The sequence below is a fragment of the Nannospalax galili genome, unplaced genomic scaffold (genome assembly GCF_000622305.1).
Source record: "Nannospalax galili isolate Female #2095 unplaced genomic scaffold, S.galili_v1.0 scaffold870, whole genome shotgun sequence".
NCBI lineage: Eukaryota > Metazoa > Chordata > Mammalia > Rodentia > Spalacidae > Nannospalax > Nannospalax galili.
The window spans coordinates 1,136,795-1,151,374 of NW_008329130.1; the positions used below are offsets into that span (position 1 = coordinate 1,136,795).

Sequence of the window (14,580 nt, forward strand, 5' to 3'; positions counted from 1 at the left end):
AGACTTTATATGTATGAATAGCGCCTTATATGTATAAAAAGGAGATAGGAACTCAGGACAGTGGATACAAGAACCACAGGCAGGGATAAAATGAGGCCAAAATCTGGACATCAGGGAGACAGTGGCAGGCAATCAGGAAAGCCAAAGTATAAAATCAGGAAAGAACCAACCTAGTCAGCCCAGCTTGGTGGCAAGTACAGAATGACAGCTCACACTTGCTAGGTGGGCAGCCAGTGCCAACCACAAACCACCACTGAGCTGCCTTCCCTGTTGATCTGTAATTGGTGTGCCTGTGACAGAGCTACCAATTATCTTTAGGCCCCTGTATTTAGTTCACAGACAAAGGCAAGCAGGAGAGACCAGTTAGTAATGAGTAAGTAATGACCACGAAAATACATTGTATTTTACAGAGCTGCTTCGGCAGGAAAAGCTATTCAGAAAATAAAAAGTGAAAGAATAAAATAAGCTAGAGAAACTCAATTTTCTTCTCCCTTCCTCCCAAAGCCACACTTAGGATAAAATGAGGTTTGTGCAGGTTAATCCTTATGAGGTAAGAAAAAAATGATTAAATACATTAAAAAAATCAATTGTACATTAAACCAAATCCAGGAACTGCAAAAACAAACACCGCAGCGCTCCTCAGCCAGTATTAGCTCTGCCAGACTGGTCAGCAGGGGATACCCCCTACCTGATGGAGCCCAGTGAGAGGTGGGGGGGGCAGAGCAGAAGGCGGGGCTGAGCATCTGGATTTCACTGGAAATAAAATGATTTCCAGATACTACAAAGGAAATAAAATGTCCTTTAAACAAGCCTCTAGAGTACAGGAGGAAATCTTCAAACCTCCAACAGAAATAATGATAATGATCACCTTTGGATAAACAAAGTTACAAAATCACTGACTGTCAAATGATTTGCCACTGTTTCTAGTTAGTCTTTCTTTCTGTTCATGTGTGGAGTTGACCGACTGTCCATTGTAGAGCAACAGTAAAACCGTGAGAGGCCACTGAGGAGGGCTACTCCGCAGAAGCTCCAACCCTTCCCAGGGGCCCAGCAGAAGGCAAAGCCCTAAGAAGGGGACTGGCCACCCACTCTTCCCACAATGAAGAATCCTCATCTAGCCCTAAATAACTGGCTCAGGACCAAAATATCACAGCACCTCCACCACCTGGGTCTGCATTTGTTCTTTCCAGAACTTGCTGCGGCCACACACCAGGGAGGACCTGAGGCAGCTCAGGGCCAGGATAAACGAGGTGCTTCTGGGAAAGGCCAGCTAGTTTACTTACTTCCAGCAAAATCCAACCTTCCCATTTACCAGTCTTGAACCCCAAAGTCTAAACAACTGACAAATACAAAATTTTCCTCTCAATGTGCTTCTAAGAAGTCACCTGGCATTGCAGAGAAACCTCCGAGGGCCTGCCAGGGTTGCAAGGGAAACAGGCAATCACCCACACGGCAGTGGTACTCCTAACACAGGAAGACATGGCTCACAGGGAAAGTTTCAAGACCTCCTAGCACTGTTAGAGGGGGTGATCTCGCACTTGAGAGCAAGTACGAGTTGACAAAAGGATTTTGCTCTCTTGAAGGCATCTCTATTCTCTTCTCTTCACAGCAGGTGAACTCTGCTGCTTCCATTCTGACAAGGAGAAAGTATGGATACCAATGGGGATACAGATAAAGGATTTCCTTGAGGGGCAGAGGAAGGGGAAACGGGCTCCTGGTCATTGTGTTTCCTCCACTTAGGTGGATTTCGGTGACTCCCAGAGGACCTGCACAGCACTGCTCTAAGAGCTACAGTCACAAAATCAATTGCTCAGTCCTGCAACCAGCCCTCTGCCAGCAGGAGAGGAAATAACAGGCAGCTGCTGCCCTCTAGAAGCCACCAGAGTCATAGCAGCTTCCACGGAGACAGCAGAGGAAAAGAGCCTATTATCTCCCTAGATCCCGTAACCTGTCATTAGTGAGGTACATGGGTGCAGACGCCTCCTCCAAGCCTGAGGAGGCACACATCACCTGTGATAAATTAATAGGTGCCTTTTCAACAGCGATGCATACAAAAGACTCCAACCAGGGAGAGCACAGTAAGGCAACAGCGTCTGAGAGCACGCGCAGAGTGGCAGGCAGCCCATGCCAGGGCCGCAGCCTATCTGTGCAGCACCCCCCACCACACCAGTGCCAGGGAAGGTGAAGTCAACACTGCACTTTGATCTGCACACCCCATGTGCTCCAGTTCAGCAGTATGGGTCTGAGACTTGAATTCAAGTCCTGCACTAGCAGCTTTGGGACTTTGGGTGCCCTGGGATTCAGTTTCCTCACTATAAAATGAGAAGCGCAATCCTCACAAGGGTTGTGAGACCCAAAGAAGATAAAAATAAAGAAACCAGGGCTGGGGTTGGAGAACTACAGAGCAGCTCTTCTGACCTGTGAGATCAGAACTAATAATTGCTCAGTTAATCAAAAAATCAGTTAAAGTGAGGAATTATTAAAAATGAAGCCTGCTCTACAGACCTTCAACATTTTATATTAACCGAAAACCTATAAATGTACAGTCATTCACTAATCTTTTGATGTACAGCCAAGACCTTTTCTTTGAGTGTGGGCCCACAGACTGAAGTTCCCAGACATCTTTCTCTGGCATAAACCCCACCCATAACACGCCCTCCACATTTCTAAAGCAAAGCAAGAGCTCAGACACTCGGAAAGCAACCGGAGTCTGAGTCCTCCCAGACTTTTTATGATCTTGCCCCAATATATAATTGTCATCTCACACCCAATTCGATGGCAACCTTTCTGGTTCACATTTACCAAACATGTGACTTGATTTTTAATAGAAAAGTCTTTCCACATTAATCTTTATTGAACACAACATTCTTGTAGAATCCTCTCTCAATATTTCTATTTCACCAGTTTATATCATATTTAATGAAAAAGCACTGTTCAACAAGCATCCTCGGCACACACGGGCTTAGACACTCAGTGTGAGGAGCAGTGTGGGATCCCCTGGCCAGGTGAGGAAACAGTTCTCAAGGCCTGAAAAGCAAATTGGCCAGTCACAGGAGGATGTACAAAGGAAGCTCCTAACATGTAAAGAAACACACGTTTATGCATACTCGTGGGACACCAAAACAGCTCTCAAAAGTACACACAGGGTTGATAAAAAAGCTCAGCAGATGAGAGCACCTGTCACCAAGCCTGATGACCTGAGTTCAGCCCCTAAAACCCACATGTAGGAGAGAACTACTCCTGCAAGTTGTCTCTGATATGCACGTGCATGCCATGGCCTGTGCCCACATACACACACACATAAAATAGGTAATAAATATTTTTGTTTCTTAAGTACACTCAAAAACCAGGCCTGATGGGAGGCTGAGGCAGGAGAATCACAAGTTCAGGGTCAACCTGGGCGATATAGTGAGGCCCCATCTCAAAAAAAAAAGTATACAAGGACAGAAAATGGAAAACACAGGGAAAGGAAAAAGGAGGTGGGGTTAAATAAATGTTTACTCCTCATCTCCTAGTCCCCAAAATTCATTTTCAGTAAGCATGGAAAAATAAAACCATTTATACAAATAGCTATCTTGTAAGCTGGATTTATTAGCAGCTAGCTAGCTCCTGGTTACCACAAGCCTAGAAAAAGAGCCTCAAGATCCTCTAACTATGGGCCTGGCTGAGTCACAGCTGACACCAACAGAGAAAGGCCTTCTGGAAGATGCAGTGTAGAGGGAGCAATCACTGATCGGGGCACCATCTTCTGCAAGGACAGGAGCTACAAGCCAGGGTGGCTGCAAGGCAAGAGGTCACCAAGGTGGTGGGCAAGCACCTTCTCGACAGAGTAATTCATCCTCACCCACGCTCCGCTGGGGGCAATGTGTTAGCTCCTCTCTGCCTCCAACTGTCAGGGAGTGCCCACAGATAGATTTACCTGGAGAATCACTCAGTGTCGGCCCCATTTCGAGACTGCTCAAACAAACTCATAATGGCAGAGCGAAGATTTGTGGAGCAACAAGCATAAATCTTCGTTATAACTACAAACCATAAAGAAAGGAGAGCTGGGAGGGAAGAAGGGAGGGCAGTGAGCCGCTCCTCTCCCAAGCTCTCTCCCTGCAGCTCTGCACTGCACACAAGAGGGATTAACTATGGGATCAGATTTTTCAAGCCCACATCAGTCTGCATGGTTTAACAATGGGCTCAAACATTTTAAATGGAAATTATCCTGGGGAATGTGGGGCACATGCCTGTCCTGAGAACACATCTGGTGCTTTTCAAGCAGAGGGTTACAGAGGGTCACCTGTGTTGGCCACCAGAACACCCACCCATTAGCCCACACATATACATCAGATTTTTTTCAAATAAGATACTGACCAATTTTAAACAAAGGAAAAACATTTCAGGAACTTCCCTCTGCCCCAGTGAAAGCTGTGGGTTAAACCTTCAGCAATGCCAGTGGGGCAGTTGATCAAACCCACCTGCAGGAGACATGGGGCAGCAAGACTTCCTTCTCAAACAAAGGTGCTGGGACCAGATTAAAACAAACTTCCCTCAACCAGTGTGCTCTGAAAAAAGGCATAAAGGCTCAAGCCCTTGGTTCCTACATTTCCAAAATAAAGACTGTTCAGCAATCCACAAGGCAGAGCCTCTGATTACAGGAACTAGTGCAAATACAAAGTATTACTATGAAAGCCAGGAGCCTAGAGCATAAACAAAGGTGAAGAACTGTTTCAAATTCCATTTCTTTAATTATTACTCCTAAGAGTTTCGATTCATCTAATAATTATTTGCAAAAGGATACCTCCAAACTGAAAAACAACCTCTTCATTTACCTGAAAGAGGAAACAACTTAAAGGGCACCGCCTTGTCTTCTCCATAACCCTTCTCAGACTGTAATAGGAAGGACGAGGAGGGAGGCAGTAATTTCAAAATCAGTAAGTGGCCTGGAGCTTATAGCCACCCAGAAATGGAATGAGGCTTTCCTCCAGTCCGACCACTTTAGCATTTGTATCTAACCAGCCTTCCTCACCAGGTCTATAGGAAGGCGGGAAGCTCAGGAATCTTCGCAACCAGGAGCTGGCATACATGAACATCAGTGTTGAAAAGGAGATGTTCTCTTCACTAAAGAGTTTACGCTACTTACAAAAGAGAAGTGGGAAAGGAGAGAAGCCAACGTCTTTTCCTATTTAAAAAGGACACAAGGGGGGGCGAGTGATGGCTCAGTGGTGAAAAGTACTGGTTGCTCTTGAAAAGGACCTGGGTCTGGTTCCCAGCACCCACATGGAGACCAACAACCATCTCCAGTTCCAGGAGATCAGATGCCCCTCTTCTGCCTTCCACAGGCACTGCCCGCATACAATGCACTTACATTACATGCAGGCAAAACACTCATATACATAATATAAAAATAAATAAAAATAAATCTTTAAAAAGTACTCAACTCTCAGGCCCAGTACCTTGGATCCATCACATAAGGAAACCCCCACCATCATCAAGATGTACCATGAGCCCCACTCTCAAGCTCTTTGCATGTGATTTGGGTCCCTAAGTGTCTCAGTAGAAACTGTGAAGGGCGACCCTGGGCAAATATTGCTAGTAACAGTTTAGCTATTCAGGAGGCTGAGGCAGAAAGATCATGGGGTCAAGGTCAGCCTGGGTAAGACAATGAGACACTGCCTCTTATAAAAAAAAAAAACAAATAGCCGGGCATGGTGGTGGACGCCTTTAATCCCAGCTCTTAGGAGGCAGAGGCAGGTGGATCTTTGTGAGTTTGAGGCCAGCTTGGTCTACATAGTGAGTTCCAGGACAGCTGGGGCTACAGGGAGACCCTGTCTCAAAAAGACCAAAAACGATAAAAAATATATATATATTAATCTTTGAGCCAGGCATGGTGGGACACCTCTTTAATCCCAGCACTCGGGAGGCAGAGGCGGGCGGATCTATGTGAGCTCAAGGCTAGCCTGGTCTACATAGGGAGTTCCAGGCCAGCTGGGGCTCCAGGGAGACCCTGTCTCAAAAAGACCAAAAACGAAAAAAAATATATATATATTAATCTTTGAGCCAGGCATGGTGGGACACCTCTTTAATCCCAGCACTCGGGAGGCAGAGGCGGGCAGATCTATGTGAGCTCAAGGCTAGCCTGGTCTACATAGGGAGTTCCAGGCCAGCTGGGGCTCCAGGGAGACCCTGTCTCAAAAAGACTCCCCCCGAAAAAATTAATCCAAGTTGGGCATGGTGGCACATGCCTTCAATCCCAGCATTCAGGAAGGCAGAGGCAGACCGATCTCTGTGAGTCTACATAGTGAGTTCCAGGTCAGCTGGGCTGCAGGGAGACTATCTCAAAAAGACCAAAAAAATAAAAAATAAAAAAAATAATATCAGTGATCACTGTAGTGATGGTGTGGTGTTGCGTGTGAAATTGACAGGAGAGAGGCTGAGAGAAGGCTCAATAGTTATGAGCACTGGCTGCTCTTGCAAAGGACCTGGGTTCAGTTCCCATCACCCACATGGTAACTAACACCCATTTGTAACTCCAGTTCCAGGGGATCTGTTGCCCTCTTCTGGCCTCCACTGACATTGCATGACATGGGTGCACTTATATACACTCATACACATAAAACTATTTTTTAATTAACACACACATATATACACATATATATTAATCTAAGCAGGGCATGATGGTGCATGCCTGTAATCCCAATACTAGGGACACAAAGGCAGGAGGATCACTGGAAGTTCAAAGCCAGTCTGGTCTACATAGCGAGTTTTAGACTAGGCAGGAATATATAGTGAAATCTTATCTAAAAGAAAATCCAAAATTTAATCTAGAAAAGCTGACAGCATAGAAATTCCTATCATCTTTGTATTATTTTGAAGAATGTAGGGAACAAAAACAGGAAGAGCAGCAGGATGTGGTAGTGTGCTCAGTGTGACTCAGGAGGCAGAGGCAGAAGGAGGCCAGTTTGAGGACAACCTGCACTACACAGCCAGACTCTGTTTCAAAAAAAAAAAAAAAAAAGGATAAATAAGTAAATAAATGGAAAGAGCAAGAGCCTGTATCTACAAATCAGAAGAAGAAAAGATGACAGAAGACTCATCCAGAGAGAGAGCTTGGTGTCCCAGAGCAAAAAAGCTGAATTCTAGTTGAGCCAGACCCACAGGGACTGTGTAAAGTACTTGAGCAATAGCATTGCTGAACACTGAGAAACAGTCGAGACAAATGAGCAGATATGCAAACAAGACCTTATTCACGGCTCACCTCAAATATCCAGAAATCTGAGAATAAGGAAGTCTCCAAAGGTTACCTAACCCCAGTTTCAGTACCCAAGCAATACAAGAACTATGTGACCCCTCGTATCCACTCATTTTGTGTTTCTGGGGATGGAGCACAGGTAGTTCCAGGGCAGCTGGGGCTACAGGGAGACCCTGTTTCAAAAAGACCAAAAAAAAAAAACCAAATAATAATAAATAAATAAATTAATTAATTAATTAATTCCTTCCCTTAGGAGGCAAAGTTCCTGAAGAGAGTACAATTGGAAAAGGGCCTTAATAACTTCAACTTTAGTAAAGAAGTCGTCATTAACAGAGAATTCAAATCAAGTTTCTGAACTTCTCAAAGCTGATTGGTTCAACAGTACTCAGCACTAAGGACACCAGAACACTAGAATACTATAGAGCCATCCTCCTAGCACAGTCAAGGTACCTGGGCTGGTTTCATCTGGGGACAGGACTGGGGTTAGGACTGAAGGGGGCAGGGAAGGCAACATGCAGGGGCAGTACTTGATTAGAATGAAGGCCAGGGGCTGACTATAAATACCAACGTGTCATTTAGAAATTAAACAATTGGACTTCTCACCACTACATCACAGGGCAGTTTTCATGACCCACAGAGGACAGGAATGGAAAGCAACCCTCCCTGCCCCAGCAAGGTAGGTTAGAGACTACTGCTGACATAGACGCCCAAATACTCAGTGTGGCAATCTCTCTGAGAGTCTCTCTCTCTCTCTCTCTCTCTGTCTCTCTCTCTATCCCCTCTCTCTCTCTCTTATATTTTTAATAAGGAGAAAAATTACTTCAAAATGATCATCTACGGCCAGCAAGACAGCTCAGCAGGTAAAAGTGCTTCACCGCATAAGCCTGGCAACCTGAGTTCCATCCCTGGATCCCACAGTGGAAGAAGAGAACCAACTCCCCAAAGCTGACCTCCACAGGTGTACCACGCTGTGCGCACACACACAAATTGTTTTAAATAAATAATAAATTCATTTTAAAATAATCATCTAGTGTTTGGGGTTTTTTCTTTCTTTGAGACAGGGTCTTACCGGGTGTGGTGGCACACGCCCTTAATCTCAGCACTCAGGAAGCAGAGGCAGGCGGATCTCTGTGAGTTCAAGGCCAGCCTGGTCTGCATAGCAAGTTCCAGGACAGCTGGGGCTACAGGGAGACCCTGTCTCAAAAAAAAAAAAAAAAAAAAAAATGACAGGGTCTCGTATAGCTCAGGCTGGCACTGAATTCACAATATAGCCAAAGATGACCTTGAATTTCTAGCTCTCCTGTTTCTACATCCCAAGTGCTGGGATTACTGGCATGTGCCATCACTCCTGGTTTATTTCTTACAGGGGATAGAACCTAGGGCTTTGTGCACACCAGGCAAGCACTCTGCCAAATGAACTCAGCCCTAGCCTCAACGATCATCTCGTTCCAGAAGAAAAAATGACGTGCCTTCAGCATCCTGCACTTAATCCTTCTAGTGCAGAGTCTAGGCAGCATCTGTTACATTTTGTAGGAAATATACAATCATTTAAAAATAAATATAATGCCAGGCGTGGTGGCGCACGCCTTTAATCCCAGCACTCAGGAGGCAGAGGCAGGCAGATCTCTGTGAGTTCAAGGCCAGCCTGGTCTACATAGTGAGTTCCAGGACAGCTGGGGCTACAGGGAGACCCTGTCTCAAAAAGATTAAATCAATCAATCAATCAATCAATCAATCTTACCAGGGTGTCCCCTAGCATTAGGGCATCTCCTATTCCTCCAGACCTAGCTTGAAATATCTCAGAAAGGATCCCTATGTTCCCACCCACATCCTTCCTCCTCCTTTGAATAACAAGGGCCCTTCCAGACTCCCAGCCAGGCAACTCTGCACCAAATTATACACAATTTTATGCTGCTTCCTAAAATTATACACAGCCTTCCCTTCTTGCTAATTGTTTCATGTGTACAAATGCTTTTTCTTCCCCAAATAAAACATGCGAATTACTTAAGAACAAGGCTTGTTTGATTCTGCAATTGTCTGTTCTCCAGTGCTCCAGCTAAGCACCCAGGGACAGCCTCCTTCCCTGACAAAGGGGCTAAGCACTGTGTGCTTTCAACTGCAGCCCCATGCATTGAGCTGTGGGTTTGAGGTGCTGCCCTATCGCTCCCCCAGCACCCTGGGGTGGTTCTCTAGCCAGCTGTCAGTCCACAGCAGTCAAGGGCTCTCTTCCTACTCAACCTGTGCCCCCGGCCTGCTCCACAAGCTAGCCCTCCATGGGCTCCTCTGTCTGACACCCTTCTGCTGCCACTCCCAAGAGGAAGGCATCTCTATGAGTTCCTGGTCTACACAGTGAGTTCCAGGACAGCTGGGGCTACAGGGAGACCCTGTCTCAAAAAGATTAAATCAATCAATCAATCAATCAATCAATCTTACCAGGGTGTCCCCTAGCATTAGGGCATCTCCTATTCCTCCAGACCTAGCTTGAAATATCTCAGAAAGGATCCCTATGTTCCCACCCACATCCTTCCTCCTCCTTTGAATAACAAGGGCCCTTCCAGACTCCCAGCCAGGCAACTCTGCACCAAATTATACACAATTTTATGCTGCTTCCTAAAATTATACACAGCCTTCCCTTCTTGCTAATTGTTTCATGTGTACAAATGCTTTTTCTTCCCCAAATAAAACATGCGAATTACTTAAGAACAAGGCTTGTTTGATTCTGCAATTGTCTGTTCTCCAGTGCTCCAGCTAAGCACCCAGGGACAGCCTCCTTCCCTGACAAAGGGGCTAAGCACTGTGTGCTTTCAACTGCAGCCCCATGCATTGAGCTGTGGGTTTGAGGTGCTGCCCTATCGCTCCCCCAGCACCCTGGGGTGGTTCTCTAGCCAGCTGTCAGTCCACAGCAGTCAAGGGCTCTCTTCCTACTCAACCTGTGCCCCCGGCCTGCTCCACAAGCTAGCCCTCCATGGGCTCCTCTGTCTGACACCCTTCTGCTGCCACTCCCAAGAGGAAGGCGTTGTTCACACAAGACCATACAACTCAGTTGGTGCCCTCATTTAATCAGGCCGCTGCAAATGGCTAGCCAAAAGCAATAAGGGCATGACTGAGAGACTGTGGGAGTTTAATATAAAAAATTAATAAAGGGGGGAGGGAGGAGAAAGGGTCTACCTTTAATAGGGCCCTAATTACCCAACTCATAGGATCAGCCCAAATGAGATGGGAGTTTATTTCGGGTTTTTTTTTAATTATTGTTTTTTTTATATATATATAAATTGCTGCTATGTGTTTTCTTTCCTCTGAGCAATTATGCAGCAAGTACGTAAAGAGGAGAAAAAATATTAATTAAATATAAGGTAATTGTAGAGTTGGCCTGGAGAGAACGAGCCTGAACTCTGGACGATCACAGGCTACCAGGGTTTGAAGACTGCTCAGGGCCTCCCAGAAAAGAAAAGAAATAAAAGTATAACCAACCAACAGGCAGATACAGGGGCAGCAGGAAAAGGGCCACACACAGGCTCCTAGGAGAGCACAGGCAGTGGGCTCCCAAGGCGAGAAGTCAGCGAGCATGACCCAAAGAGTTTCTCCCGTCATGCCCCACAAGATGGTCTGACCTCACCTCTGAGCATTGACAGTTGAATCAGTAAGTTTCAAAAAAGCCTGCGGCAATAAGGAGTTGAAAAGAACTACTGTGTTCAATTTGGACTTCAGCTAAGGGGCTTGGAGGCAGACCACAGAGGACACACTTAAGCCTCGCCAACCTGGCAAACGAAGCCTCCTAGGAAGACCAAGGAGACAGCAGACTATGAGGTTCAGGGATGTGAGCCTGCATCTGACAGGAGATGTGAGCAACACCACCATGCCCCCGAAAACATCCCTCTTGTTGTACCTGCAGCCCCGCCAGATCTACCTCACCCTCGGCCTAGGAAAGCCTTAGAACACACTAGAGTGTGGACCTGCTCATACCAGCTAAAGGCCTCATAGCCCCTCCTTCCACTCTGTAAGAGAAGAGATAGGAAACAGGTGAGACTACAGGTGCTGCCAGAACAAAGCCTGGGCAGTGTGCCCCACGCTTGCCGGCTGTCACCACTCCAGGAGGAAAGGCTTGGCAAAGTTGAACGGAGTGCTGGCGCTCCCCTAAAGCAGATCTGGTTTGCACAGAACTGGCCTTACTGCCCAGTCCACAGGATTTAGAGCAGGTCCCAAAATGCCAAGCAATGAAAACAGAGAGGGCAGGCAGGGACTCTGGCTCGGACCACCAAAGCAAAAGCACTGCAAAGCCAGTTACTTAGCTGGGGGCACAGGAGAGGGGGGTGCACAGCTCATAATCACAGCACTTGTGAGGCTGTGGCAGTCAGACTGTTCTGAGTTCAAGGACTGCCTGGGCTACATATGAGTTCAAAGATAAGACTGGGCTACAGAATGAGATCCTTCCTGTTTAAAAAGAAAGAAAAGAGAAAGCAAAAGGGAGAAAAAAGAAGGGCACCTTAGTGCTCACTAGGCCTCTCCACTGTTAGTAGTTAGTCTAAGACACAAACCTAGACTAAGATCACAAACTTGATCACTGACCAGGCAAAACCAGAATTCCTTCCCTTACCTGTTCCTGAAAGGGCATCTGAGGTACTCTTACCCTGAGGTGACAGAGTGGCTTTTTCAGATTTCAGATGATCAGAGGCAACCAGTTGGACAACTAGCAACCTCTTCTTCCAACTCTGACCCCATGGCCTTAGGCATCACCCTAATTAGAGAACAAGCAAAGTGGTGCAAGACGGCCAGGAGCTGGATGTTCTCGAAAAGACCAGAGAGCACACTAATCCCTTCTTGCTAGAACAGAAGTCAGAAGTCAGAGGTCACGGGCAGGAGGCCTCCAGGTTACACCTGCTAGTGACAGGATGCTGTTGGGCATGGCCACAGGATCAAAAGGTTTCTTTAAACTCATGGGATTTTAACTATTAGAAAATGATCCTGTGTGTCTCAGGTACTTACCAGTGGCTCTCGAGGTACCACGTTTTCACTTCCTGGAGAAGAGTTTGGCTGAAAAGAAAAACAGAAACAAAAATAAGATCACAGTGCCACCCAATGGACATCACAAACCCAGATGCGTTACTCTCAAGCCGCACACACAAAAGCCTCTGTCTCCCATTTCTCAAGGGCTTCTCAGATGGTGGGTACTGTGTGGTGGGCTGTAAGAAGCAGCCCCAGGAGAATGAACTTGCCAGGAAATGCAGAGATTGTTTGGGAGTTCAGTGTTACAGCCCCTCTCACAAACAGGGCTTACTTTTGCTCAGGATAACCAATGATCAGCTGCTGAGAAGGACAGATGAAGCCAGTCACAAAATCCACAGAAATAGCAAAGACCAGAGAAAACCCCAAGGAGAAATCTATACTTTTTGCCATCTCTCCAGCAGTTGTGAACAACTCAAGAGCAAAAGTGTAGAACCAAAGGCAGCCACCAGGGGGCATCAGTTATCCATACTCCAGATTTTCTCCAGCTAGAGTGAATACATTGTTTTGCTTTTGTGACAGGGTCTGGTGTAGCCCAAGCTGATCTCAAACTCACTATGTAGTGAGGATGAGCTTGAACTCCTACTCCTCCTGCCTCAACCTCCCAAGTACTGGGATCAAAGCTATGCATGACCATCCCTACCACCACTACCCCCTGACTCACTGGCTATAAGTATTGCTTATCACAAAGAACTCTACCCCACAAGAGCCCCAGGCTCAAATCTTTTATGGAAATAATCCTGTGACAGGCTGAGAAAGAAACAGACCAACACACAGGCTGGCAGGTAGCATTGTGGCCAGATGGCGGGGCTCCAGTCTGTTTCCTTTTAGGGGAACTACAACAACTCAACCCCACATACACCTTCAACCCTTTAATGTACTGGCCAAAATTCAGGACAGGGTGCAGGAGACACAAGAAGGGAAACTAAAGCAATGTACAAAATGTACAAACCTCCACAAGGATAAAGCAAGCAGTTTGGACCAGTTGTGATTAGGTTACTGTTACTGATGTTCAAGCCAATTGCCAATTTTCCAAAGATACTATCCAGACATGGGTAGCTAGTGTGTGTCCTGGGAGCGGCCCAGCCTCTCTTCTCTCCTCTCAGTAGCTCGGATGGCCCATGCCCACACCTCATGAGAAAGGGCAGGTCAGAGAAGAAAGAGTCTGACCACTAAAGTTCCCAAAATTGCCTCACACCTATCTGCCACCACACAGCTGGCTGACAGTGGCAAGGACATGTTGGATGAAGGACCCTATCCTATCCAGAGTCCTGTCTCCAAGACGAGAAGGTCGGCCAGCATGATGGTAGGTGTAAAAGGAGATCAGCCTCAGAGTGGCCTTTCTCTTGCCTCCTGCCCTCCTCTCAGGGCCCGGGCATCAGTAAGTTCATACACTCTGATCTCTGGGCCAGGTCACTCTGTACTCAGCATCCACTGCCTTCTCACCTCCCCTCAGACTGGCAAGTCTCACAGCAGATTCCCTGACTCTGTCATTGGTGTCCTCTTCCCGTGTCACCTGTCTGAGCAAGTCACAAACTTCAACCAGACAATGCACACTAAGATGGGAAAGGCTCTCTTCCAGAGCCCTTCCTCCCACATTCCCAGATAACCCGGCCCACCTCCTGCCCATATTCCCTTCTGGCCTGGGGGGTGAACCCTCTGCTTCTAGTCATCTCTAGTGCCATCACACTGGTCCACGCTTCCGGAATCTCTCACTGGACCACTGCAAACATCTAATCAGCTCCCCCACATCTGTGCTGGCTTTCTTCCAATACACTTTCCACAATGCAGACTTATCATTTCCAAAGGATCATCAGATCATTTCCTCCCTAATCTACTCACCCATCTCCATGAGCAGCATCTTTGACGGCTTCTTCTTGTTCTCAGAAGACAGAGAAAACCTCTGAGTGGAGTCCTGGAACTCCACTTCTATTCTGACTACAGCCCAGGTTTTGCATGGCCCCACACCCCCAGCGCTGCCCACAGCAGACACACTGGCTTTTGCTTCCTGTCAAGCAGCTCTGCACGTGCTGTCCCCTTCCCTCCCTCTCAGACATTTTAATGTCCTTCAGAGTCAGCTAAGGACTTCTTCCAGGAAGCATCTCCTCTAAGGCATCTTTGACTAGGTCAACTCTCCCTATTACACACTAAGAAAAGAGGCTGAGTATGGTGGCGCAAGTTTGTAATCCCAGCACTCAGGAGGCTGAAGCAGAACTGTGAATTGGGGGCCAGCCTGGACTACATAGTGAGGCCCTACCTCAAAAAGAAAGAGAAGAGGGAGGGGAAAGAAAAGGGGAAAGGGAGATGGGGGAGGATGGGGGGGACGAAGGGAGGGACGAAGG

The 14,580-nt window shown here is 46.8% G+C and overlaps 1 protein-coding gene across 1 annotated transcript in view; it reads right to left on the reverse strand.

Moving 5' to 3' along the window:
- Pex14 (peroxisomal biogenesis factor 14) overlaps positions 1-14,580 on the reverse strand; it is a 158,330-nt gene that overhangs the window by 121,357 nt on the left and 22,393 nt on the right. The window contains exon 2 of the mRNA XM_008831716.2: positions 12,221-12,268. Coding sequence (XP_008829938.1) covers positions 12,221-12,268 — 48 coding nt within the window. The remainder of the gene's footprint in view (positions 1-12,220; positions 12,269-14,580) is intronic.